This window comes from Bos mutus, chromosome X (assembly GCF_027580195.1).
Source record: "Bos mutus isolate GX-2022 chromosome X, NWIPB_WYAK_1.1, whole genome shotgun sequence".
Classification (NCBI taxonomy): Eukaryota; Metazoa; Chordata; class Mammalia; order Artiodactyla; family Bovidae; genus Bos; species Bos mutus.
The window spans coordinates 116,624,913-116,652,778 of NC_091646.1; the positions used below are offsets into that span (position 1 = coordinate 116,624,913).

Sequence of the window (27,866 nt, forward strand, 5' to 3'; positions counted from 1 at the left end):
TGGCCTGGCTTCCGGTCCGGACCACCCCTCTCGGTAGAGACGCGGCCAATCAGATTCCTCGGACTTCGCGGTCACCTGAGCTGCCTTCGGAGCCGTTGGCAACAGCCGAGCTGCATCCAGCGCACCGCCCAGCCCGCCCCTCCGCTCGCCGCAGCCCCGGCTCCTCCCTCGTCCGGCCCCCGGGGCGGGGTCTGTCGGCTCGCCCTCCCCTCTCAGCCTAAGCCTTCCCTCCGCGAACCCGGTCCCCTCCCCACAGCAAAACGGCTTCTCTTCCTCAGCTCAGCGACAGGGGCTTCCCCTTAGTCGCCGCCGCCGACGCTGCCGCCGCCGCCGCCGCCGGCCGAGCCCCGCCGCAGCCGCGGCCCGCGGCCGCCGTAAGTCCCGGGAGGCGAGCGGGGACACCGGGATCGGGCAGTGGGGAGGGAGGGTCGGGCGAGCCCCCCGCCGCCCAGCGAGCGCCTGGACGACCCCACCCCGCGCCCGCCCGCCCGGCCCGCCACTGGGGCACCGCGCCCCGAAACTCACTTCTCTTTGCGTCCGCGCCCCTCTCCACTCGGCGCCGCGTCCCGGGTTGCGGGGGCCGGTTTCGGACGCTGCAGCGGGTCCGCGGCACCTGTGGTTTGGGAATCGCCTCAAGTTTTGCGGGGCATTTGCGGGCGGGGTCGGCGGCCGGGGGCGGCGGAGACGGAGGACTCTTGGCGCCCCCTGCGCGGCGGCGGTTGCCATTGTCTTCCCCGCTCCTTGCCTGTCACCTCGCCCGGGCTCGGTCGGTCAGTGATGGAGTGCGGCCCCGTGGGGCGGCGGGCAGGCAACGGCCACTGGCCCCGAGCCCGCTCCGCGGCCGAGCCCATTGTTTTTAATACCGATCTCCAGGAATTGAGGCGCCTTGTGATTTGAAGCAAAATCGGAGCGTTGGTTTTTAACTAGAGGGAAGGAATACTTGTGTCTGGAGACCAGGCATCATCCTATGTTAACATATAATTTATTTTAAAGAGCATAAATTATTTATTCGTCAGATAAAGTGATGGTGGGGAGAGATGGAGGACCTTGATATAGACTCCTTTGAGTCCTTGAGTTTCAAAAGCAAACCCCCAGTCCTCCTGGTCTCCAAGATCCTGGAATACGGGTCTGTTCTTTTCCAAGTTCTGCTAACGGGTTTGCGTGAAACATTGTCCAGTTCATGCGTTACTTGCTGTCCCCTTCTAATGTCGCTGTCTTAAAAGTGTGTGAGGCACTTTGACATCATCAGTATTGTTCGTTTTTTTCGTGCCAGTGATGCGTTTTAAGTGTGGTGTTAACAGCCAGTTTTAACTTTATTGAAGTTAAATTGTCGCATCGTGAATTTCTAAATACCTTATTGATGCCCGTTTGGATTATTACAAAAAGCGGCAATGATTTCTTGGCGAAATTTAGCGCCCATTTTATTCAGATGGATGGTGTAAATTCCCCCACCCCATGTTCAAATTCAGTATGGTATGGGTAATACCAAGAGTCAGGCTGAATCCTACTTGCAGAAACTAGTACTGAAACTTAGAATAATTAAAAGAAAAGAAAAAAAGTCTGAATTCTACCTTTAAATTACCTTTGTAGAAACAATGCTTTCTGTTTGCAGTTGGGGAGACTGAATTACAAGAAGGTTTCCTTAAAAATTAAAACATGTAGACTAATCATCATCAGCAGATTCTAAATAAATGTATACAAAATAGTTTGTGTGAAATACACTAGAATTCAGCATCCACTCCATCTGTAGATGCTATGTTTTTAAATCGTTTTAAATGAAGTATTTCGTATAATGTCTGAATGTGTGTAGCTCTTAGTTTGGCTTTTTAAAGGTTTATATTCTCTTTGGTAAAATTATATTAACTCTCACTTTATTGTGTGTATATTTATGTTAGAATTTTTAAAATGAGATGTGAATTTTTAAAATCAGGCTTTTATTAAGAAAAATGTGTGTTTATGGGATTTTTTTGGTTTATATTTTAGCTCTTTTGTTTTGCTTAAAATATGTAAACATAAACTGAAGACAGCATTCCAAGTTATAGCAGTCTGTCTACAAGTAATTCAGTTTGGCACTAGAACAGCTTGTTCTGTGTAGGGTGAAAAAATAGTAGGTCTGTTTATTTCAAATGCATCTAAACCAGTTGATGTCAACAGTTCTCCTTTGATCCATATACATTCCTATAGCACACATACACAATAGTTTCTTAAATTGCAAGAATTATCTTTCTTTTTCATCAGAATTTTCACCTCACCTGTTTTTATCCTCCCCCTCTCCTCCAAACTTAAATGGAACAGGGTGAGGTGGGAGGATTTGCATCTGGTGGAAAGATCTTTCTACAAGAATTTCCTGTTATTTTAACTAGCATAGAAATATTGATGGCTACTCATCATTTGTTAGCTAAACGCCCCGTCCCTCAAAGCTTCTCTTTGCCACGTGTCATCTTAATCTTAACTTCATTGAATCAAAGTATTGCCTGTAATCTTGGTTCTGTTTATCTTAACAGATGCAGTTTATGTTGCTTTTTAGTCGTCAAGGAAAGCTTCGACTGCAGAAATGGTATGTCCCGTTATCAGACAAAGAAAAGAAAAAGATCACAAGAGAACTTGTTCAAACCGTTTTAGCACGGAAACCTAAAATGTGCAGCTTTCTTGAATGGAGAGATCTGAAGATTGTTTACAAAAGGTATAATTTTTATTTATTAGAAAGGTGAAACAGAATCAGATATTAGATCATTTATAACGTGGAAATTGCAGACTTTCGAGAGATGACATTTATAAATAATGATTACTAAAGATATAAATGAAATAGTCTTAAGGTAAAGCTTTGTACTTTTAAGATAACTACTGTTTTGGTGAAATGATAAAATCATGGGACTCTTTTTAAATGAAATTATGTAACTAAAAGCATAAATGATACTTCATGCTTAATCATCTTTTTAGGAAAACTGAAATAATTCATTTCTTTGCAGGGGAAAATAAAATCCGTATTTTAAATTGTGTGAGTAATTTTCTGAATTTAGATAAGCATTTACCTCCCCCTCCCTTCTCCCCACAAATCTGTAATGACTGTTATTTGACATGCCTTTTAATCTGACTTTCAGAATCTCTTATTCATGTATAAACTCCTTGGATATGTACACCATTTTAGTCATAGATGTTTAAAAATCAGATATATACAGGATTTGTTCATTACTGCTTATTAGTTTGAAGTACACTTGTTGCTGTGGTGGAGGTGTGATTAGATCTGGTAAATAGATAATTTTGCCCAGAACAGATTTTTAAAATTTTGATGTTGCAAAATGACTCATAGATTGGCTTTGAACACTAAGCTTTTAAATGATGCTATACATCTTTATTAATATCTGGAACTTTTTGATACCTTAAACTTCTCAAGATTGTTCTAATAGGGTTAAAAGAAATATAATCACTTTGTTTCTTCACTATTTCTGTTCCCTTACAATTAACTTACTGAATTTAGGATAAGAATGTTCATGCATATAAAAATTCTCTTCTGTGGGGGATGTGCAGGGAACTAACTGTGGATTGTAAGGAGGGTCAAAGAGAAGTCTGGGTGTTATCTCAGATTTCATTTATTCCACTCTACTATGGATGGGGTTGTGGGCAAGATGGCAGAGAAAGACATGAAGATTACAGAACATGTAGAATTTTTAAAATACCATGGATGACTCTACAATTTTTAAAATACCATAGACTCCTCTTTACAATAGAATGAATTTAGTCGTCTTTGGATGATTTTGTATCCAGTGTTTGGTGTAGTATTTGTTGAGAAAAATCATAAAAATACCATTTTAGAGGTGGAAGATGTTTTAGAGTAATCTAGTCAAGTGTTTTTTTTTTTTTTAAGAAACTTTTTGCCCCAGGGATGAAACCTTAAATGAAACAAGTGGAAATGGAGGTGCTTGTGTGACTGTATCTCTACTCACTTGGCTTCCACCCTCTGTGTAGGGCTCCTGAGTTTGAAAACCACTACTGTTGGTCAAAACTGAGTTTTATTTAAAAAAATGAGAATTTGGGAGAAGTGACTTGTCCAAGGTCAGTTGCTCATGACTGCCATAGGGGCCAGAACTCAAATCTTAAACCTGGGGGCAAGGGTTTTAAGCTGGGATGAGAAGAAAATTTGCATTTCTTTAAGGATCCTGTAGTTGGAAAATGGGTGGGGGGAGGGCTGAGACTGGCACCTGAGGGATCTATTAGGATATGGCGATCCTGAAGGAAGATTTCTGCTGTGGGCTCAGCAGGTGGAAGAGTTGGTTGCTGAGGTAAGTTTGGTAAGACTTGGTCATTGCTAGAAGCAGGGAGGGCAGTGAAAGAGGGGGAGGACTGGGGTGATTCCACACTTCTGGTTCAGCTGATGAGGTAAATGGTGAGGTAGAAAGTTGACTTTGAGGAGCCTGTGTGACTTCGATTTGGAGATGCCTAGTTTTCTCAGGGTGGGCATAGGCATGGACTTCTGGGGGAAAATGAGGCATAAAGTGTTAGATCACCAGCATTTAAGCGGCAGACAGAGGGTAAGTTATAGGGTCAGTCACCTTAGGAAAGGGGAGAGAGTTCAAAACTAAGGTCACCAGTGCCAAATGTTGCATGAAGGTCAACTAAAGTGAAGAATCTATTAGATTTTATAGTGAGCATTTCACAAAATGCCCTTTGTTGGAACATTTTCAGTGGAATAGTAGAGATAGAACTCTTGAAAAAATGGGACAAAGTGTGAAGAGGTGGAGACAATAAAACAGCAAGTGTAGACTGTTGGGGGGGGGTGGGGGGGGGAAGCTTAAAAGGTGATAACCACCCATAGACAGGAGTGGGGAGACAGGGTTAAAAAATGGCATGAGAGAGACTTAAGCTTATTTCTAGATAGGGAAAGGAGTCCCCCGTGTGGAGGAGGAAAATACTAGCAAGGGAATCAAGATTCTTGGAACTGAAGGAGATGGCCTGTCCATCAAGAGGAAAGAAGCGCTAGTTGGTACTCTGCATAGCATTCAGCCCATCCATGTTGGGACACTGGTTTTTCTGTTGTAAAAACCTGTAAAATGTAGTTTCACCTGACTCTGATATTTACATCAAACTCCTATAAATAAAGATGCACTTAAAAATACCAGCTTTACTAAGATGAAATTCACATACAAAAGTTAGACCCCATTTCATACTAGAAACTTTTCTAGCACCTTAAGGACATTTTTTTGGTAGATATGAACAGGTAATTATTTTTTCCCTAGTCCAGCTGGAAGAGAAGACCTTTTAAGTAAAAGAATTAACACTTAGCTACTGAGAAATTCTAAACTAGCATTTTTTTGCTGTTCATATCACCAAGTGATCTTTCTGTTTGCCTTCCTCAAGTTGCCTCATCCACATTCTTTATCCCTGAGCCTTTCTTACAGTTGCCCCTCTTGGGGAGGGAGAGGTGAGAGAGTGGAGTAGGGTTAATATAGCTGAAAAAATAGACTGAAAATCTGGGGACTTGAGTTCAATTCCTTTGTGCCATTAGTTTTGTGACTTTGAACAGGTCATTTTGCCTTTGTTTCCTCATTTCTAAAATAAATACTCCTGAAGATCCTGTGAAGACAGAAAACACTATGCTTTTTTGATTCCTATTTTGTGCAGCATGTTACAGGATTAAAGTCTTTAAAAAATTTACACCTACCAACTACGAGCTTCAGAATTTGTTTAAGAGTACTGTATTGATTTTCTTCACTAACAAAAGAATTTTTAATGACATACCAGTAGAATATTGAGAACAGTTTGGTTACATTCATCCACAGTCAGCTGATATTTAGCTGACTGAGGGGGAAGTCATGTGTTATGAATATAAGAATAGACACTTTCAGATGTTCTCTGAGTGCCAGTAATTAGAGTAAGCCTTAATCTACTCTGCTAAAAATAACCAAACATACCTTCTTTCTTACTAGTCTATTATTAATTTTACTTCAGATTTAGACTTACAAATATGCACTGAGAGAAGAAAATGAATTCATTATTGAATTTTTTAAAAATCACTTGGTTCTAAAAATAAGGAATACTCTTCAGGTTCTCTTGGTAATCTTTTACTAAATCAGTATAACAATTTTTCTTTCCCTCCTCAGAGCATGTGAAATATTGCTTTGAATATGTTTTAATTTTTACCAGTTGCAGGATTACTTTATTTAATACAGTTTTGGACTGTAGTTTTTAATATAAAACTTGGGCTCTGGAGTTAGATTACTGTTCCTGAGAAGGTTACTCAGTTAAGCCCAAGTCTCCTATAAATGCGAATAATAATGGTATCTCTCTGAAAGTTTTTTTTGTGAGGATTAAAATGGTGAATTATGCCAAGGCCTTAGGTAACATTTAGTGCCTTAGTCACAGTGAGGATTCAATGAATGTTACCTGTTGTTATACTTCTGTTTCTTCCTTAAACTTTTTGGAAAGAGGTGCCTTCTTATGATTCTAATAACTAGATGTTCAGCTACAATGAAGAATTCATTTAATTTGATATTAAAGTAATATTTCTGAATGATTCATACAATCTAGGACCTTTGATTACTGTTTACATGCTATTTATTTGTAAGTAAAAGGCAGTTCTGTAGTTAAGGAGCAAGAGTGGTGTAAGCATTAGATTGCTTAACAGTGGCATTGGAGAAATCTTGAAATTAAAAGTAAAAGGAATATTACTCAACATTGTCTATTAGTAAGTTCTTTCTAGTGGAATTTATTTAGCACTGTGTTCATATCAGCTAGTCGTGTCTTTTTTATTTACCATTTTTAATGTCTTTCCCTTTAATCTTTAGTTTTATTAATTCACAGAATCTTATGTGTCATTTGTATCAGTTTTCCAGATTTACAGCTCTATTTGAGCAGCATGGGTTAAAGAGGATGGAAGGTTGGGTTGGAATATCTGGTTGCCTTTTAAAGCAATAAACAGAATAGTGCTGGGAGAGGGGGTGCTTTGTTAGTAAAGTTGGAGGTGGTGCATGTTATGCCCTTTATGATAATAAATGAATGTGCTTGAATGCCTCTTGAAGACTGCAGAAGACCAACCATTTAAAATAACGTCGTGAATGTAGAAATTAGATAGAATGGACATGGCAGCTAGTGTACGTGTATGACGAGGGAGTCACTGTGGTAGGTGGGAAAAGGCCTGGAGTTAAGGTCTCAAGATCAGACTTCTTGTCCCAGTACAACCACTTGGCAGGCCCTGTACTTTTGGGCCTCTTTTTTCTTTTGTAATCAAGGATGATGGTGTTTACTGTTGAAAAGCTCAAATAAGATGAAATGCTTTTTGGTAATATTGAAATTAATAGTGTTATGAAAATACTAGTTATTCTCAGACTGAAGAGCAGAAATTCATTGGATTTCAAAACAGGTTGTGTGTGTGTGTGTATTATTTTACATTAATGCTATGAGCAGTGATTAGCCATTGTGTTTCCTAAAAATTGCTTAAATGCTCCTCAGTGAAAATTATAATGGCACCTGAGACTTATTTGGAATGTCTTAGTTTTTCATTTTGTTTCTTTTCAAAATCTTCAAACACATTTTAACCGTTTGAAAATACTTTTAATCCTCCTCAAAGGACTTAGGTCATCCTTTGTTATGCCTCAAGGTTTTGTGTTAATAAGTTTTGGCTTCCTTGGGTCAAGTATAACCTAGTCCCATGTACTAGAATTCTTATTTGGAGAATATGAGTTTTCCAACCTTATTCCTTCTTCAAGGGTAAATAGCCTGAACTTCAACAAGGAAAACTTAGAAAATTTGAGGACATGTCTTAGTTTTCCCCGTTCTCTTTCTCTAACTTCTGTGATTACTTGCAACTTGTTTTTTTTCTCAAGGCTTATTTCCACAATCCTATATACCTCCTTTAAAAATAATTCTATGCTGTTAGGAATCAAGATAGTAGTTACCTTTGGGGATAGGAGGCTGTGACCTGGAGAGGTTAGAAGAGGGGCTTCAGAGGTTCAGTAATAATTCTGTTTTGTGGTCCAAGTGCTGGTACCACAGGTACGTTCACAGTGAAAACTCATCAAGCTGTACATTTATGACTTGAGGTCTTCTCTGTGTGTATATTACGTTTTAGTAAAACATTCCAGAACATTGACTTCATGTTGACAGTATCTTCAATAAATCCTTCAGTTGGAGAGTTTATTTTCTTCCCTGTTTACTTGTGGTTTGAAATAGTCACACAGTGCGTTTTGTTTTAAATAAACTTCAGAACAACGTGTGTCAGCTATGTTTTAGAATATTCCTACAAAAGGAGCCTGAATGAAGGAAGAGCAAAATAAGTAACTCTTTCTAGATAGTGTGATTCTTTTTTTTTTTTTTCTTTCCTGTACTTTTCAGAATTTTTTTTTGTACATTTATTATTTTATAGGAGAAAAACAATTTGCTGTTGTAAAGAGGAAATAAGTTGTATAGGCACAAGGTCTTTCACAATAGGATATGAAAGTGTATTTTAGAAAATACATGATTATAGGGTAAATGTTTTTCTGCATCTGTTTTTTGTTGCAGATATGCCAGTCTGTATTTTTGCTGTGCTATTGAGGACCAGGACAATGAACTAATTACCCTGGAAATAATTCATCGTTACGTGGAATTACTTGACAAGTATTTTGGCAGTGTGAGTAGCATTTTGTTTTAGGAAATTGAACGCCATAATATATATTTTTTAACCTTTTCTGTAACGAGTTTATTATTTGTCTTGAGAATTCTATTTGACAGTAACCTCAAGAGAGGGAAGGAATGACTCTATTTCTTGTCCGTGCAAGTCAGAATTGCCTAGTCAGTTAACTGCCAGAATTGCTTGACCCCACAGACCTACTCATTTAATTATGCTGGTGAGAATGAGGTTTAAAATAGTGAAATAGAAAGGAGTCCAGCTATAAAGATTAATATACTGGAAGTGCTTAGTATAGAATTTAGATTTGGTTAGCAGTTGTAATCATATTACCCAGAAATATGTAAATATTTCAAAAGACCAGTCTTTATGAGTAGAAAATCATTATTAAGTTGCCCATGTTAGGAGCTTGCAGAGTCTGGTCTTTCTTAGCTTGCAGGCATTGTGTGTTTCAAGTACTTGAGACTTGAAAGTTAAGCTGACTAAATCAATGATGCTTAGTTAGCAGGATTGCCATTTTTAGATATAATTAGATTAATTCACTCTGGTCAGATTTTATTGACTACCTGATAGTAGATAAATATCTTCTGCTTTCTCCAGGTTTTATTTATTTATTTTTGCTTTTCAGGTGTGTGAACTTGATATCATTTTTAATTTTGAGAAGGCTTATTTTATTTTGGATGAGTTTCTTTTGGGAGGAGAAGTTCAGGAAACATCCAAGAAGAATGTCCTTAAAGCAATTGAGCAGGCTGATCTACTGCAGGAGGTAAGCTACTCAGAGTTCTCTTAACTAGACACTAGCATGTTTTGCTCTTGCTAGGGAAGTCTCAGTCATCTTGCCTCATTTTTACAGTTTCAGAAATTACTCTGAAGCATGCTTGGCATGTAGTGTCCATGTGCAGTTTATTGATTGGCATATTTGTCAGTCACATCAACTCAGTTATCTGTGGATGTAGTGTTTACTTTGGAGATGATCTGGAGATGGCCCATTTTTGGACCCCAAAACACCAAAGTCCAAACATTTAGAGGGACAGACTACTTTAAGATGGGGAAAGTAGTAGTAATTTGAGAACTCTGTGTCTATTGTTCTGAATTACTTAAGATAACCCCTTATCTCATTAGTGTCTACAATGAGGAGTTGACTGTGAGATTATGGCATTTTCATTCCAAGTTGGTTCATATTTTCATCTCATGTCCATTAAGTACAAATGTAGCCAAGCAAATGATAGTGTTTTATTATACTTTTTGTAGAATCCTCTAGTTTCTTGTTAGCAAAACTAACTGAAAAGTATTTCTACTTCTCTTTGCTTTTCTTGAATACAAACCATGTTTTGTCAAACAGCTACATTCTTGTCTTGCCTTGATATCACAAGAACCATTGAAAAAACCCCCTTCGCTTTCTAATTTCCACAGTTGTCTTGGGTTAAATGTATATTTGATGCTTCTGTACCTTCAATTTCTGAAGCTAAAAATTCATAGATAAGGCTACCTTTCCTGAAAAACTTAATGTACATTAATTCAGGTACCTAGTTGAATTATGCTTTAGTCATAATTGAAGTTTAATCAAATAGAAAATTTATAGCAAGAGGAGGAATTAGTCAATATTAAAAAATGTTACTTGTTTTCATTACAGTAATTATCTTTTATATTATTATTGAAGGAGGTTTTAAATCAGAGTAAATCTTTTTTCTTCATTATAATTTATTAACTGTTGGCCTCATTTGGGCTTCTCATTCAGGAGCTCTCAGTAATCCCTCTGCATCAGTCACTGACTTAGGTCAGTTGTGGGGATTGTTTGAAGTTGGGATGACAATATCTATAATATATGTAAATTAAACATTAGACAGTGATTTTTTACATTTAATGATACCGAGTTACCAAAACAGGGGTTAAGGTACCGTACTGCAGAAGTGAAGTATTTGTTGACAGCCCTAATACCATCTGCTGCTCACTAGTGAAATGAACACAGCCCCTTTTCTGTGTGTGTATGATTTACTATGGTTTTTTGTTAATTGATTGAATACTTGTCTTTGGGAGTTTTTTTTCTTTAAGTGTCAGGTGTGCTGACTACACACTCATATTCTACTGTTATAAAATTGGGTTAAAGCTAGCACCTCCTTATTTTGCTGTTTGCTAACCAGACTTTTCTGAAAATTAGGTCAAAACAAGGGTCATAACTTGGAAATTTTTCATATTTGTTCCCTTATTTGATCACTTTTATATTTCATTATTATGGAACTATATTCTGTTGTATCAGATCCTGGTATTTCCTCTAGTTTCTTTATCATTTCCTAATTAATTACATTTGCCTTAAAACATTTCTAAAGTTGTTGAAGTTAAGCTTTTATTTTTAATATCTTTTTTCTGGAGAAAAATGTTTAGGGCATTGATACCTTCTTGTGTTTGGGTTGTTTTTTAAACTTTACTGGGAAGTCGCTATATACTTTACAATATGACAAATATGCTGAATTTACTTTATAGCATATATTGAATAATGTACTAGAGGATTAGAAAGTTATTACATGTACATGTTTGTGAATGTGTGTGTGTGTCTCCCCTATAAAAGTATTTTAATAAGAAGTCTCCTTTTTTGAAGTAGTATTTTATATCTCTAAGTGGGGAAAGTAGGAATGGAGAGAGAAGCATGGGATGTCCATAGTTCCATGCAAAATTCTCCTTACCCCATCTTCACCTAGATTAAAAAAAAAAGTTTTCTACTGTTAATTATAGTTCTTTAGAAGAGACAGGCCCTATTTCTCTTCTGTGACTACCTTTATATTGTTTTTTTTGGTACATAAACCAAATTGATAACTATATTAAGACATTTTTTTTTTTTTTTGTGGGGACCAGGCTAAGACATTTTCTATTCAGTGGACCAAGTGAACCATTTTTCTTAATTTCACCATGCAAGCAAGTCTTAAGGAGACAGAAAGTGGCTGGTCCATTCTGAATTTACAATGATGTTAAGGCCTTTATGAAACCAAGCTAAAGTCTGTATAGGGCAGTTAAGCTTCAGGTTATTCTGTTCAGTTTAACAGTTTAACTTGTTTATTCATGTTATTCACCAACAACATATTGTCACAGGAAATCCAGGATGATAAGATGTTTGTTTCCTAAAACAGTCATTTATATGTTGATACATGATACAAGATCTCTGGGCGAGTATTTGAATCTTATGTTCACCAAATAGATGATAGAATACGATGAGAAAAAACATTCCACAAACTGCTAAAATGATTTGTCTGGACACTGTGATAACAAAAATAATACTAATAATAAAATAAAATAAAAAAAAAGAACTTCGATGATAGCTAATGATTATTGAGCACCTAGATGTGGGGCATCCTATGCTAATCATCAGGATTTCCTGAAAAAGTGTCCTGAGAGCCTTTTAACTAATGAAGTAGAGGCTCAGTGAAGTTCCAGTGACTGGTCCTAGGTAGCAGTTGGCAAAACCAGGATTCTAAACCCAGATCTGCTAGACTTCAGAACTGTAAGAAATCTTAACCACTGTGCTCTGTCTGCCCCAACTCCCATTCATGTATTTTCTTGGTATGAATATTTTAAACATTCTGTTTTAGATACCAAGTTCTGTTTGTCTCAGTAATATAGTAAAGAAATTCCTTATTCTCCTGGAGGTTTTTCTGTATTGAACAAAGTAGATTTCCTAAGACTGATGCTATCCTTTACTTCTTAGACTGGAAATTTTGTCCAGTTTATCAGTAGTTGGAATTCATTAATTGGATATATAGATATACATTAGTACTTTTCAAGTCATTTCTTGTTGGGTTTATCAGATGTCTAGATCTATAGTAGCTTTTTTGGTCTTATAGTTTAGGGTATAATAATCACTTAGTTTATGTCATGAAATGATTTTGCTTCCAAAATTGTACATATAGCTGTAAAGACAGTTATCTAAATGCAGTCTTAAATTTGTAGAAGTCCAAATTTATTTTAATTTAGTTTACATATATCATGATTTTTTTTTTTTTTTTCTCTTTGGTATCAGGTCTTTTACTTGAATCAGTTGTTCTAAATACCAAAGATGACTGAACTATATTGAAAATATCTGCTGGCTTAAAGATATATGCAAATCACAAAATAATTTTGGTTTTAATCCTTTTTTAATTTGTGAAATAATACATTTCTATCTTTATGAATTTTTATTTTCAGAAATATTTCTTTGAAATGTCTCTTTTACTTTGTGTAAACGTTATGTAGTTCGTGTAGGTAGTCCTTCATTTCATAGGCAAATAGGGTAGATAGACATCAGTGGATAAAGTAGATTTTCTATTAGCATTTTACAGTCAGTAATGAGAACATAAAATGAATGTGTATTTGAATCATAATTACTAAAATATCAGACATTGTGATTAAAAAATAAAGATATCTTTCTTATTTTACTTAATTACTTAGTAAAGAAGGGTTCAGTTTTAATATTTCTAGACTGAACTCTATGTTTATTTCTTTTGGTATTCCAGTGTATGACTCCTTAATTAGATTTGGGGGTAAAGCCCAGAAAAATTGGTCCATTATCCAATTTTTAATGTTTGACCGTTGGAATTTAAAACATATTTTCTTAACATGCCAGTAGTTCTTAACTTGATTCTTAAATTATTAAAGTGCAACACGCTGAGATTGCTAAATTGACTTTTTTTTTGCAATACTTGGAACATTTTCCCCAGCACCAAATACCTATTTTAAGCTAGATTAGATTTTTTTTGGAGGGAGGGCATGGGGGAGTGGTACAGTTGGGATTTATTTTATAAACATTACATATAATGACAAAGGAAATAATAGAGTGCATATTCTTTGTGAAGTCAGGCACTTACCAGTTTTTCTCTGCTCCTTAATTTTATAGAGCCAGAATGAAGAATGGGGAGGTTTGTCTGAGGATATCTTATGATAAAGAGCAGTCTAAGGCTTTAGTCCCTTTGACCCCCAACTTATTTATTGGTAACTACTAAATTTACCATTTTTGTGGCATGGATAAGATGGGGTGTTATGCAAAAACTGTTGCACGTGAAATGATTTCAAGTCCTTGCTTGATCTGTGAAGATCAAATAGTTAAATACTGGGCATTGGGCTTTAACCCTCAGCGGTAGATGCATGATGGTGTTGATCAGCGCTTTGAGATGTGTCAACCTTTTTTTTTTTATACTAACAGCATCATTTTCAAATTTGTGGAGGCTTTCCTTTTGAGCTTTGTTTGCTGTTGGTATTGTTTCTCACTAAAGTAATCTGAGAAATGAAAAACAAGTGAGCTACCAAAAGCAAGCATTACACTCATGAATTTGCTTCTACTTCAAGGTGGTCCACTATATGAACAGGTTTATTGGATTTACAGTTGTTAATTTGCCTCATCTAGAAAGTGGTGCTCTATGGAAAACTAGTGCTGCTAAAATTGATGTGTTCTAGTGCTGGGGCTGCATGATATATCTTAGTACTATACAACATCTTTGTGGAAGTAGTAATTAATAAATCTTTTGGACTGCATAAAAATGGAAAGGTAAGAACCTTAGGCGACAAAGGGATTTCTTTAAACATGGATCTTCTGTAAATTAAAAGTATTTTAAGTAAGTACTTATTGAAGTATTTAATAACATGCCTCTTAATAAGTTTTTTTAATTAAAATCTTGCTAATTAAGAATATTAAGGCATTGGGTAAACTCAAGAATATCTTATATTGTTTTAAAAAACAGATGCTTTCAAATATATACAGTAATATACAGTAATATAACAGCAAAAAGCATTTTGATAAAAATCCTCTTAGATTGGTTTTAATAAGACAAACTCCTATAATTCCTTTGTAATTACCACTGTTTATATTAAAACCTTTAAGCCTAAACCTTCTTCTTTTCAGTTGGGTTAAAAATTAACAAGGCTATAGTCCTTTATACCAGCATATTTTAATTTTTTATATGTTAACTTGATTGGGTTCTACTAGAACAGATTCATGGATAAGTGAGGTTTAGTTACATTAATGCTTCAAATGGAAAATACAGAAGGGTAGATACAGAGAAAACAGAAGGTGGAACAAATCTTGCCTTTCACTTTGCATTTAATAAGAAGCAATTTGGCCAATGCCATTGGTCACTGATTTTCAAGTTGTAATCATTCGCTCTATGTCTTTTGAGCTCTTTTTCCTTTGCTTTTCAGAATTTTGAGAATTTCCTCCTTACTCTTTCATTTTTTGAGCCAACTCTTGCTACTCTGATCTATTTGTAATAAAAGTTGGAATAAAAATATTCAGTAACTGTAAATCTGATTTTCCGAAGTATTTGACAAGAAGCCACAGTAATACCATACTTTTTTATATCACAATAGCTACATATACATAAACTTAAATTATATATGCTTACTCGTATTTCTTGTTTTATAGTCTCATGTTGTCTGTTCTATTCTTTTTTTTTCAATGCTGATCCTGATCTACTAAGTTGATTGCATGAGCCCTAGGATTGAGACCTGCACAGGGACCTGCAAAGAACATATTCCTAGGTGTTGGTGATGGTTTTGTTTATTTATGTATTTATTTTTTAAAATTAAAGTAAGTTGACATGATTTTAAAAAAAAAAGTACTTTCTGAAAAATTTCAGTGTTTGAGTTCTTTTTTTACGCTCCTGAGACATTTTTTTTTCTTTTATTGCTTTTTCTGTGGTCTTTTTTTAAATAAAAATTCCCACTATAGGAAAATTAACAAATACAAGCAAAGACACTAGAATATAATCTTACTCACCAACCAGAGAATTAGATTAATTCTGGTTCTCAACTGGAGTTGGGAGTAGGGCAGTTGTGCCTCCTCAGGGCACACTTGGCGATGTCTGGACACGTTTTTGATTGTTACTACTAGCCACGAGGTGCCACTGGCATCTAGTAGGTGAAGATCAAAGATGCTATTAAATATCTAACAATGCCCAGAACAGCCCTCTCAGAGTAAGAAATTATCCAGCCTCAAGTGTCAATGGTGCTGAGGTCCAGAAACCCTGGTTTAATTTAACACCATGTAATATATAAACATTTCATTTACAGATTCCATTTATATTTATGGATTGCTACATCTTTTCAATATAATATATAGTGCAGATTACAAATGACTAGCCAAAAATGAATCAAAAGTATAAGGGAAAAAAACCCTAAAAATTGTGAAGAGAGGGATAAATCTGCTCAAGAACATGTAAATGGCTATAAAAATCACCTCTGTGATTCACCAAAATTACTTTTACTTGATCAAAAATAACTTTTGATAACCAGAGATAACCCACAGCAAAATTTACAGGATGTCACTGTATAATTTCCTCAACAACTAAATCTGTTAACATTTATTCATGTTATTTAGTTTTTGTCTGGAAACAAAATTGAGCATACCCTGCAGGCAGTTAGAACACTTGAAGTTGCTGCCGATTTCCCTATCCACCTTAGGGATTTGATAATTCCTTATGAGAGGAATAGTTTAAATGACCAGAATTTACATATATAATACAGACTTATATTGTACATACATACTTTTTTGTTGTCTTTCTTTTATGCCCTATTAGCCTTATAGAATTTACTTAGTAAAGAGTATTTGAAATTCAGTGATTCCAAGAAATCATTTATATTTTGAAAACCTTGGTTAAATTTAGGGCATTTCAAGTTATGATCCAAATGGAAGACCAAGACAAATACAATACAATTACCCTAAGATGTACTTAATACAATTACCCTAAGATGTACTTAAAACTATTTCTTTACAGTCTAAAGTTGTATTTACTAACTTAATTATTCTGCTTCTTTATTTTTATTTTTTTTGGTTTGTTTCTTGGATTGGCAAAGAATTGTTTCCTCCTTATGAACACTTAAATTTGTATTCTATTTTGGAGGATTAGTTTAGTGATATCTATTAACAATGTGTATACTTTTTGCCCATTAGTAATACTTGAAGGAATTTTATCCAACAGAAATGTACAAATGCACTAAGACACGCTGGGTATAATACTAAACCATTGTAACCTAATCAAATGTCCATCAGTGGGAAATAGGTTAAGAAAATTACAGTACACCATATATGAAACTGTTACCTGGCTATAAAAGAAATGAGATCAATTTGTATGTAATGATATGGAAAGATACTGAAGGTTTATCAAGTAAGAAAAGATCTAGGAATAGGACATTAAAAGTATTACCTCTGACGATATTTGAGGTCCCCCCCCCTCCTGTTTTAAAACATGTAAAAAAAAAAAAAAATCACTCAGCTTTCCTAGTGCTTCAAAAGTGCTTGTGAAATAAGACACCATGAGTCCTGTCACCTAAAAGATACCACATAAAGTGCTTTCATTTTTTTCTCTTTTTATTCATTGCTAAAAAGAGATCTTCATGAGTTTGGATACTCGGCGGCCCTTTGGTCTTTAGCTCAAGGAATAGGGTTCCAGAGTTAAGAGTAAGGACTTTGCCACAGTATTCAATAAAAAGTACCACTGCATTCTAGAACATGAAGAACTAAGGATACTACTTTATAGTGCATGAAATAAGTGAAGCCCCTTTAAGAAAAACTGGAGTGTAGCAGTAACTTCAAATTATACTTATATATATATATATATATATTTTTAGGCTTCCTGGCGACTCAGTGGTAAAGAATCTACCTGCTAATGCAGGAGACACAGGTTCAATCCCTGGGTTGGAAAAATACCCTGGAAAAGGAAATGGTACCCTACTCCAGTATTCTTGCCTGGAGAAGTCCATGGGCAGAGGAGCCTGGTGGGCCACAGTCCATAGGGTCTCAAAGGGTCGACATGAACCTGCGTGCATATATATATATATATATATATATATATATATATAAATATATATATATATATAATTAAATGTACGTAATTTTCTCTTTGATTGCCTTGCATACCAGAAAGAAAAATCAGGGTACTAGGTTTTCCATTTTGGATCCATACCACTAGTTTATTTAAGTACTTCTCATCCCAACAAGACTTAAGCCTTTAGATTATTTTACTTGTGAGTCATCAGCCTAGTATAGTGAATATCTGGGAATTTTTAAGATAGTGGGGTTTGTTTTAGGAACATAGGTGGTTTTGAGAACAGGTGTAACTTAATTCCTTGCTGCTGTGTTTGTTGTCCTACACTTCCCACTACAGTTCAGTCGCTCAGTCGTGTCCGACTCTTTGCGACCCCATGAATCACAGCACGCCAGGCCTCCCTGTCCATCACCAACTCCCGGAGTTCACTCAAACTCACGTCCATCGAGTCGGTGATGCCATCCAGCCATCTCATCCTCTGTCATCCCCTTCTCCTCCTCCCCGCAATCCCTTGGATTGAGAAAAAGATTATTCTTAGGATGGAGGAAAGTTGAATGTGCATGTATACTAAGAAAAGAGCAAATGCAGAGAGCAATGAAAAACGAATAGAATAATGGAAAAAGTATATTGGGAGGGTGAGGGAGGGTGAATAGGAATAGAATCACAAGCATTGGTTTAAGATGAGGCTTCTTCCCCCTCTGTTTTGAGTTTAATGGGTTTAATGAGCTTAATGGGCCACAGATTTCTTTTTTTTCCTCATGAGATGGATGAGTTGATAAACTGTCTAGAGGAGAGCTGCTGGGACTGAGGAGAAAGAGAGGCAGATAACTTGAAATGTTGAAGGTTTGGCATAGACATAATGGGGAAGAAGTCAGTGATTTGCCCAGATTAAAGGCCCATTTCAGATTTAAATAGTAAATATCTAATCTTTAGTCCAAAAATAGGTCTCCAATGTGTACTAAGGGCAACTTGTGGTTTATATTTATTTGTGTAATACACTGGATTACAAATTTTTTTCTATTTTCCTTTTGGTCTTTATTCCCACACAGTCTGTATCACTGACATTTCAGTGTATTTAACTCAGTTTGCTAGGTCATAGAAGACAGTAGGTCTAGTTCTGCAGAGGACTTTCACCCTCCCCAATTCTTAATTAATATAATTATTCCATGACTCATAAAATGTTCTCTTGGTGTGAAGGCCCAGAATACTGGAGTTATATTTAATCCACTATAATGTTTTCCTTGTATATAAGAGAAAAAATAACTCTTAATTATGGGCATATCTATCATTTAAAAATCAACCTTAAATGTTAAATGGTCTTTAAGGCATTTATTTATAGCATAACCTTTTCTGCTTCTGTCAGTTTAAAATGGGAAAGTATTTGAAACATGTTTTAGCAACGTAAAAGTGTTGAAAGAATACATTTGTTTTTGTGGATTTTAGAGTTTTTCTTCTTGAAGAATGTTTTTCAGGTAAGGATTTCTGCCTTTGAAGAGTATTCTTCACAATTAATTGGATGCTAATTTCTTGTTTAAGTACAGTAATATGAATCATTGCTATAAAGAATAGTTTGGCTTTATCAACTCTTCTTTCCTGGTAGTGGTTTAGTTTAGTTGCTCAGTTGTGCCCAACTCTTTGCAACCCCATGGACAACAGTTCTTTCCTAAAGGGTAGTAAAAGGTCTGTTAGGAATGCCCCAGGCGGTCACAGTTGAGAATTGCTCCTATAGAATTGTTCCTTTTCTTTCACGGTTGTCTCCTCTGGGGAGGAACTGCTGTGGCTTGACCCTGTTTGGGAAACTACCTTTTTGTTTTCTTTTTTTTCTCCCTTACTGAGTTTTTCTTTTAATTGTTGGTTTTTACATGGTGTGATATAAAATTGAGAGACAAAACAAAAAAGATGCAAAGCTATAAAGGCTCAAATATTGGTATTATTTAGGTGAAAGTTTATTTGATAGACTTAAATTTTTCTTGTTCTCTCACCAGAAAACAGAGAATATGTTTTACAGCAAGAGTTTGGGTGTAAGAAAAAGCATAGTAGAATACGTGCTGGAGTACTGACATGCATCAAAATGTAGTAGGATATATAAATTCAGTTTGTAATAACAATCTTGTCAAGTTTGTTACTTACACTTTAGCATTACGTGAAAAGTTTAATTACATTAAATCCTAAGAGATAGTCCCACTTACTTAACTGATGATATTTTCATAGCAAATTTTGCTCTGATAATGAATCATCATTGGGGCTTATAATTTATTATTTTACACAGAGAATATTGAAATAGGTTCAGAGTTCATTGACCAAAAAAATATTATTAATATCATTGATACAGAAATAGAATTCCCCTCATGAAAATGAAGCATTTGGGGGTTCAATTTATTATGGATATTATTTTAGCTTTCTGCTTTATTTCACAATGTTCTGAGTAGGAGAAAAAAAGCAATTATATCTTTAAACTGTTTAGGGATTATCTGGGGATTAAACTTTTACTGGCTTTTTTCTTCAAATACTTTTGTATTTAATGGTTATTATATAAGGTATCTGTTACATATTTTATTGGAACAGTTTATATTGACTTTGTAGCCTAACAGTTCAAAGTGCCAAGTTGAATAAATAGTAAATTGAGGATATCTTAAAAGCAGTCAAGCAATTTTAAACTTTTTTGAGTCACAAGCCTTTTGGCTCAGGGTATAATTGCTTTGAGAGTCTGATGGTCCATGGGCCGCCTTTTCAGGAAAATCTGTATCTAATTTTGCCCCTAGTTTCAGGGAGTTTTGGAATCCCTAGATATTCATCTCTTCTGTGCACTCTAGGGTCAGTTTAAAACCACTTCAGGTTACCTTGTTGATCTGTGAGAAACATCCTTTTAGATACATTTAGAGGCATAGACATTTAACAGATCTGTTTGGTGAATTCTTTAAAATCTGTCTTCAGGATTATTTTAAAAGTAATAAATACCCTTAGCCACAAAGGCATAGTCTTTGGAATTTTCTTTTTTTTTTGGTAAGTTAAGCGAATGATTAAAAACCTCTATTGCTACTAAATGGGTAACTACTTTTCCATTCTTTTCTTAGGAAAGATTTTCCTTTAGAATCTGTAAAAGTTCATGGTCATTCTAGGATGTAATGATTTTCATTAAGGGATTAAATTCCTTTTGCTTCATGTAGTAAAATCCTGATGAACCTGAACACTGGCAGGAGGGAGTATTCTAACTGGATTTTGAGTTAACTCTGTTGACTAGATGACTTATACTGAAAAATCTTTTCAGTATATTTTTAGTAAATACAGTGCTTTTGGATTTTGTAGGACATAGGTCATCATTTTGGTTATTGTTATATACAGTAAAGTTATAAAAGATGAATATGAATTCCTGGGTATTGTTTAGAAGTTAAATATTCAGCCATAAACCAAAATTCTAAAAACAAATTCTAAGTTTCAATTAAGTTTTCTTTGCTGTGCACTGAACATTCTAGAAATCTGATTGTGTCTGTGTCAGTTTGTATACTGTGTGTAAGAATATATGCATTTCTTTTGTAGCCACGTCATGAATATTTTAATGTCCCTGTGTACTAAATGACCACTCATCGTGTATGCAGAATTTCACAGAGGAAATAGAGAGCTGATATGCTTATGAAAGAAAATATCCTCAGCTTGGTGACTGATTACCTTGTGTAATAATAGAACATTTTAGAACTGTTACCTTTGTAATAATTTTCCTGTTCTCATCCTCTTTTCTGTTTTATTTTCATTTTGTGTGTGATCTTGATACAGCTTTTCCTGCTTGCAACTGGTTTAATTTCTTCTTGAAAAATATGATCTATGATCATTTTGAGTAATGTTTCATTTCAGACACCTACATGTCATCATTTGTGAACCATCTGTGATTAATCTTGTAAGAGAATACCTAGCAATCATTAAATGTTTACCAAAGAAAATAGAGCTGAAATGCTTGGTCAAAATTAGCAGTGCCACAGTATAGCATGATTTGATCTTCAAATGTTGGCAGGATGAGACTATATTTAGGGTAATTATAGTATACATGAGGAAACATTTTTAATGTATCACATAAAAGTGTATTTGGCAATAATACAAGAAAGTAAAATCTGTACTATTATATAATATTTAAGCTAAAACATTCACGATTTCTAAAAAATTTATAATGCCACATTTATCGACTGATATTTGTGCTATACAATATCAAAGAGTCCCTCTAAGAACTATCAGAAAGCTATGTCAGAAAAGTCTCTTCTGCAATATCTATTGTTTAAAAGTAAGTAATCCTTTCAAAGTATTAATATAGGATTTATTTTATATAGTTAAGATTCTAATATTGTTTAAATACTATAATATTTTACTAGTTATATAGTTAAGTCTGCATTTACTTAATGATTCGTTAAATATGGTTTTATATTTGATATTAAAACCTTTAATATTGATCATTGTGTTTTAATAAAACATGCAACATATATTATTATAAAGAGAAAATTACTGAATAATTCATTGTTAATGTTTAGAGAGTTTAAAGCCCAAGTTAAGTAAGCTATCATTAAACAAGTTCAAAAGATGCTCAGTGGTTTACCACTGAAAGAAGACCTGTGAAAATGTGTATTAGGCAGGGGTGCAGATCAGTTATTTCCATTCTTCCATTCTTGCTGTACTACATGACATTTGAAGCACCTGGATGGGCTATCAAATGAGAAATTAGCATTATACATTGATAGCATTGGGAAACATTGGTCTTTCATTTCCACTTTTTTCCTCTTTCCCTCCCCCAGCCCTGCAACATGGTATTCATCTGGTTTTAATGCTGCATAAATATGCATTGTCTCATGCCTGTTTGCTTTGGATGCTGTATGCCCAGCTGTAACAAGATGTTGCTTCTTTTGTTATTTGTATACAGCCGCTTGCTTTAAACTAGTAGATGCTGAAATAGCTTTCCTTGCATGTCTAAAATAAAAATATTGCATGTACTTTGTCTCATGTGAATGACTTTTTTCTTCTCCATCCTTTTGACAAGTAATATATTTCATATTTTAATTTTTCAGGTAATTTTAAAAAATTATGGTTTAAATGTAACAATTTAATAGTTTAACCATTTTTAAGTGTACAGTTTAGTAGGTTCAGTATATTCACATTGTTGCACAACAGATCTCTAGTTTTTCATCTTACAAAACTGAAACTGTATCCATTAGAAACAACTATTCCCCATTTCTCCTCCCCTCAGCCATTGGTAACCACCTTTATACTCTGTTTCTATGAATTTGACTAATTTACATAATAGTTTTTTCTAGATGGTTTTGAGCTACAATTTCAGTGTGAACATGTGAAAATTAATTTTATATTACAACTGATTAAAAAACTAACTTACTATTTGTATAAGTCTCAGTGGAAGAAAATGTATAAATGATTCTTTGAAATTAGGCCTTTTAGAAAGGACAGATATTTCAAATGCATATTTGAGAAGCAATGTGGTTCTCTTCAAGAAATGCTATCTATATAAGATTGCAGCCAGTGAGCACATAAGGGGAAATCTAACCAGCTTCAACGAGTAGGATGAGGGGGCGCATTTACATGGATAAGCTAAGAATCTTAACTCTATAGAATTCAGTGTAGGCACACTGTAATACATTAAAGGTTGTATGACATTTTAAAAATCATCTAAGTGAAAATGGTTATTTTTAAATTTCCCCCCTTATTTAATGTGATTCATGAAAACTCTGAGACCATACAAATAGAACAGTATAAGAAACCCTTATGTACATATCACTCATCTCCAACAACCATCAACAACTCAATGTTATTTCATAAATCACCACCCTACCATGCCTTTTTTGCCCGAGTATTTTACAGCAAGCCCTAGACATCCTATCATTTAATCTTATATACTTCAGTATGTATCCCTAAGAGATAAGCACAGCCCCCCAAATTAACAGTAATTCCTAATATCTTATTCTTGATTCGTTTTTTTCCTAATTGTCTGGAAATTGCATTTTTATAATCAGTTTCTTAGAGCCAGATTCCAAACAAGTCTCACACTGTATCTGATCTCTTTAAGTCTCTGTTAATCTTTAATGAAAGTGAAAGTGAAGTCGCTCAGTCGTATCCGACTCTTTGCCACCCTATGGACTGTAGCCTACTAGGCTTCTCCGTCCATGGGATTTTCCAGGCAAGAGTACTGGAGTGGGTTGCCTTTTCCTTCTCCAGGGGATCTTACCGACACGGATTGAACCCAGGTCTCCCGCATTGCAGGCAGACGCTTTACCCTCTGAGCCACTTAAGTACTTTAATAATTAATCTTTAATAATTCTGTAAATCTTTAATAATTTTTACCCTCCCTTGCCTTTTTTTTTTTTTGGTTAAACTGAGTCTCCTATACGGTAGAATTTCCTCCATTCTGTATTTGGCAGATTATAATGGTGATGTTTAACTTGTTCTCTTATCCTCCATATATATTTAGATCTGTAGCCTGGTTAGGTTGATGTTCAATTCAGAGGTGGGGAGGAGGGCAAGAGTACTTCATAAAAAATATCCTTTTTTCACCAAAGCTGACTTTTACCCATTTTTCCTTAATGCACAAACATACTGAAAGGTCATTATATGAACTTTGTATATAGAGTTGGTTTATAGTAAGGTTAAATACCTTTATTTAGATTTCAGTTGTGTCATGTATCCGCTAACATATTTTGAGTACTTTCTGTGAATCAGGCACTAAGCCTTATCTCTCTTAATCTCTACAAATGAAGGTAAGTGCTATGATCCTTGTTTTCCAAATAAGGAAACAGACCAAAGAGTTTAAATAATTAATCTGAGATTATTCCATATAGTGCTTTACATAAAATTAAATCTAATGTATGGACTTATGGTTTGATTAATTTTTCTTCTCCTTGTTTTGTGCTGTACCACAATTAGGATGCAAAAGTAAGTCATTTGGGTACAAAAAATTGTTTTTCTCTGTTAAAATCTAGTATGCCTTTTAATTACAAACTTGTTGCTACTAATACCTGAAATTTGACCTAGTTGGCCCTTTTATTTTGTGCTGTACAAAACTGGACACTGGAAATTTTTTAAATTTTTTTTATAGTATGCTTGCTTTGGTTAGTCTTCCTTTGACATTTACAGATGAGTATTGGTTGTTACATAGAACAAAAGGCACTTCTGTCTCAGGTGTCAGAGCATTCTTTCTGTATGTTGCTTCCACTGAAGCCATTGGTTGCTCTGGGGAGGTCTGGAAGGTAAGTTTCTGAAGAAAGGAATAAATACATGTGACTCAAAAAAAGAGCAAGGAAAATAAAAATATATGAAGAATGGGGAGAACTCATGGGGTTTCCCTGGTCTTTGGTGGTTCAGACGGTTAAGTGTCTATCTACAATGCAGGAGACCTGGGTTCGATCCCTGGGTCAGAAAGATCCCCTGGAGAAAGAAATGGCAATCCACTCCAGTACTATTGCCTGGAAAATCCCATGGACAGAGGAGCCTGGTAGGCTATAGTCCATGGTGTCGCAAAGAGTCGGACACGACTGAGCTACTTCACTTCCACTTGAATTTTTACACTAAGACAACTTACGTTTTCTGTAGAAAGTGCGAGTGGCTTAGTTGTGTCTGACTCTTTGTGACCCCATGGATACACAGTCCATGGAATTCTCCAGGCCAGAATACTGGAGTGGGTAGCCTTTCCCTCAGAGAAGGCAATGGCACCCCACTCCAGTACTCTTGCCTGGAAAATCCCATGGACGGAGGAGCCTGGAAGGCTGCAGTCCATGGGGTCGCTAAGAGTCAGACATGACTGAGCGACTTCACTTTCACTTTTCACTTTCATGCATTGGAGAAGGAAATGGCAACCCACTCCAGTGTTCTTGCCTGGAGAATCCCAGGGATGGTGAAGCCTGGCGGGCTGCCATCTATGGGGTCGCACAGAGTCAGACACGACTGAAGCGACTTAGCGGTGGCAGCAGCAGCCTTTCCCTTCTCCAGGGGATCTTCCCAACCCAGTGATCAAACCTAGGTTTCCCACATTACAGGTGGATTCTTTACCAGCTGAGCCACCAGGGAAGCCCAAGAATACTGGAGTGGGTAGCCTATCCCTTTTCCAGCAGATCTTCTGACCCAGGAATCGAACCGGGGTCTCCTGCATTGCAGGCAGATTCTTTACCAACTGAGCTATCAGAGAAGCCTTTCTGTAGAAAGGTAGCTGTCAATAATTTCCTTAAATGCCAGTGGGTTTGATAGCTTTCTGTATTACAGCAATGGAGCACAGCACAATTGGTAGGTAATTAGTAGGTGTTTAATGCATGCTGAAAAAAAACTTCCTGTGGTCTCTGATGTTGGGACACAAATTGCTAAATAAGCACTGGCTCTCCATGGAAGTGCCCAGACTGCTGAACTGCTTGTGTTCAGCTTCTCTGAAACTTGCATGTGCTTCCGTGTCAATTTCACATTCTCAAACCTCCCCAGATCTGCTTACCAGAGTCTCACATTTTCCCTCCACAGGAAGCTGAAACCCCACGTAGTGTTCTTGAAGAAATTGGACTGACATAACTCTCCTCCCCTGTTGATGACTTCCTGTGGCATTTCACACACTGTAGATGGTCACTGCCTTCATGTCCATGTTAGCTAATGGTGTAAGATGATGTCTTGTCAGTATTACTGTTCTGCTAAGCTGCTTCATTCAGGCCTACACAATTTTTTTTTAAGGGAACTTTGGTTAATCAAGTGATAACAAGGGACTTAAATATGAATTAGAATGAATACAGAAAAAAAAAGGTACTTTTTCTGGCTATTTTATAGGTCTGTTTATCTTGAATAGGTTATTATCATTACTTTTGATTATGTGTATCTATGGGTATGACACAATCAGGCAGTATACATTTATTATTCTCTTTGGCAAAAAAATCATGTGAAAGAAACCTGGTTTTATGAAACCAAAGACTACTGCATTTCAGTATATATGCGAATAAAGGGAATTGACATGTCACATATCAAATGAATGAAAATTTCACTCTATGTTGAAACTTAAATTATACCAAAGACCCTTATTAGAAAATAAACACCTTAAAACAAAGGGAATACACAAAAAAACTAATAGAATGATGCTGTTTTACACTAAAAATTATTTCATAGGCATTCCAAACCTGGGACGAGGAACAGAGATCAGCTGTTTCATAATAGTATACATACTATTTTTAAGGCCAAGCAACATTTGACTCCTGACATAATTTTTTTGTGGTCATAATCATTTAGTCACTTAGTTGGATTGTTTTTGATGTCTCCCAAATAAAATGAAAATGTTGACTTACCAGGGATTCTTAATAACTGTATCTTATGGAAAATGTGTTGCTCTTTTCACAAAGTGTTGCATAAGTCATTGTTTAAAGCACGAATATTCCTTCTGGGGTGCTTGTTACAGCCAAGTTTATTTTACTCCCCTATTGCTTCCTTCCACTTAGAAGCGCAGTAAACTTTAGGGCAGCTTCCTTCCCTTCCATGGCACTGCCTAGTTATTCGAAGTCCTAAATATAAAAACAGACACCACCTCTCATGAAAGTGTGAGTTGAATAAAGTAAAATGGCATTAGTGGGCGCTATATTTTTTAAGGATATAGTCATTTCAATGTCACTTTTATACATACGTCTATGTATGTAAACGTCTTCACAGTTTACACTTTTCATTTGTATCGCTGGGCTGGATTAAGCTTTGTTGTGATTGTGACCAATATTGAGGCCACGTGAGCACTATCTTACCACATTGCCAATTAGTTGTAATAAATGTTCAACGTACACAACTGTAGTGTGTTTTTATCTTTTTCCAAAAGTCTGTCAAACTATGAAGAGCTGCTAAAGGAAGAATTTTTTCAAAAAATTTTCAAGTAAGATGTTGAAAATTCACCTCCATTTGAATGTGGTGGTGGTTAAAAGCACACACAAGATAAATGGTGGAAGATTTAAGGAGTCTTCATGTACTTCAAACCCATTAAAAAATAATGTGGAGTCCGTGCTACTGAGAGCTTATCTACACACTTATTTTCAATCAATAAATGCCGCTTTTAAAACCTTGATGCAGTTGATTTTTCTCTTCTGAATGAGTTCAAATCACTCCAGGTAATCAAAGGTGTCCTAACTCAACTGGAGTCCCCCTACGAACTGGAGGTACTAGCACACTTGCTGAGATGGATGGGTATAAGCAAATTACTGCATATAAGTACCAAAGCAAAGCTTTGGTTATCTTGATACTTAAGGGGCTGCCTATTAACTACAGATAGGAAATGTTACATAAAAATAATGTGGAGTTTTTTTTAAAGTATACTCTGATTTCTGGAATAAAATATCTTTATAGGAAAATAATCAAAAGGATATTTAAGGAGGAGGAAACAACTACCATATCAAAGTTGCTAGTCTGCTAAAAATAAAAGATGTGTGCAATTAAAAAAATGTATGTGTAGACTTAAAGAGCCTCTAACAATGCAGGTAATCTCTTCACTGAAAACA

General features: G+C 35.7%; 1 protein-coding gene across 5 annotated transcripts; it reads left to right on the plus strand.

Moving 5' to 3' along the window:
• Nucleotides 1–209: 209 nt before the first annotated feature.
• On the plus strand, nucleotides 210–27,434 carry AP1S2 (adaptor related protein complex 1 subunit sigma 2). Of its 5 annotated transcripts, XR_011463331.1 has the most exons (6): nucleotides 210–374; nucleotides 2,505–2,683; nucleotides 8,497–8,605; nucleotides 9,231–9,368; nucleotides 13,464–13,558; nucleotides 15,040–15,163. XR_011463331.1 is itself a non-coding variant. In XM_070366642.1 (5 exons), exons 2-5 carry the CDS (start codon nucleotides 2,505–2,507, stop codon nucleotides 13,506–13,508), a joined length of 471 nt encoding a protein of 156 aa, XP_070222743.1. In that variant the 5' UTR covers nucleotides 210–374; the 3' UTR covers nucleotides 13,509–15,018. The 5 variants fall into 5 exon arrangements, 4 of the variants coding, with proteins under 4 accessions (XP_070222743.1, XP_070222744.1, XP_070222742.1 ...); XM_070366642.1 differs by lacking the exon at nucleotides 15,040–15,163 and having other exon boundaries at nucleotides 13,464–15,018; XM_070366643.1 differs by lacking the exons at nucleotides 13,464–13,558; nucleotides 15,040–15,163 and adding an exon at nucleotides 20,923–25,176 and having other exon boundaries at nucleotides 211–374.
• Nucleotides 27,435–27,866: the final 432 nt, after the last annotated feature.

Bases quoted from the DNA above. Each gene is read 5' to 3' on its own strand.
- AP1S2 (XM_070366641.1), top strand. From the start codon at position 2,505: ATGCAGTTTATGTTGCTTTTTAGTCGTCAAGGAAAGCTTCGACTGCAG. The intron at 2,684-8,496 runs GTATAATTTTTA...TTTTTGTTGCAG, and splicing joins CTGAAGATTGTTTACAAAAG to ATATGCCAGTCTGTATTTTT. The intron at 9,369-25,872 runs GTAAGCTACTCA...TTCCCTCCACAG, and splicing joins AGGCTGATCTACTGCAGGAG to GAAGCTGAAACCCCACGTAG.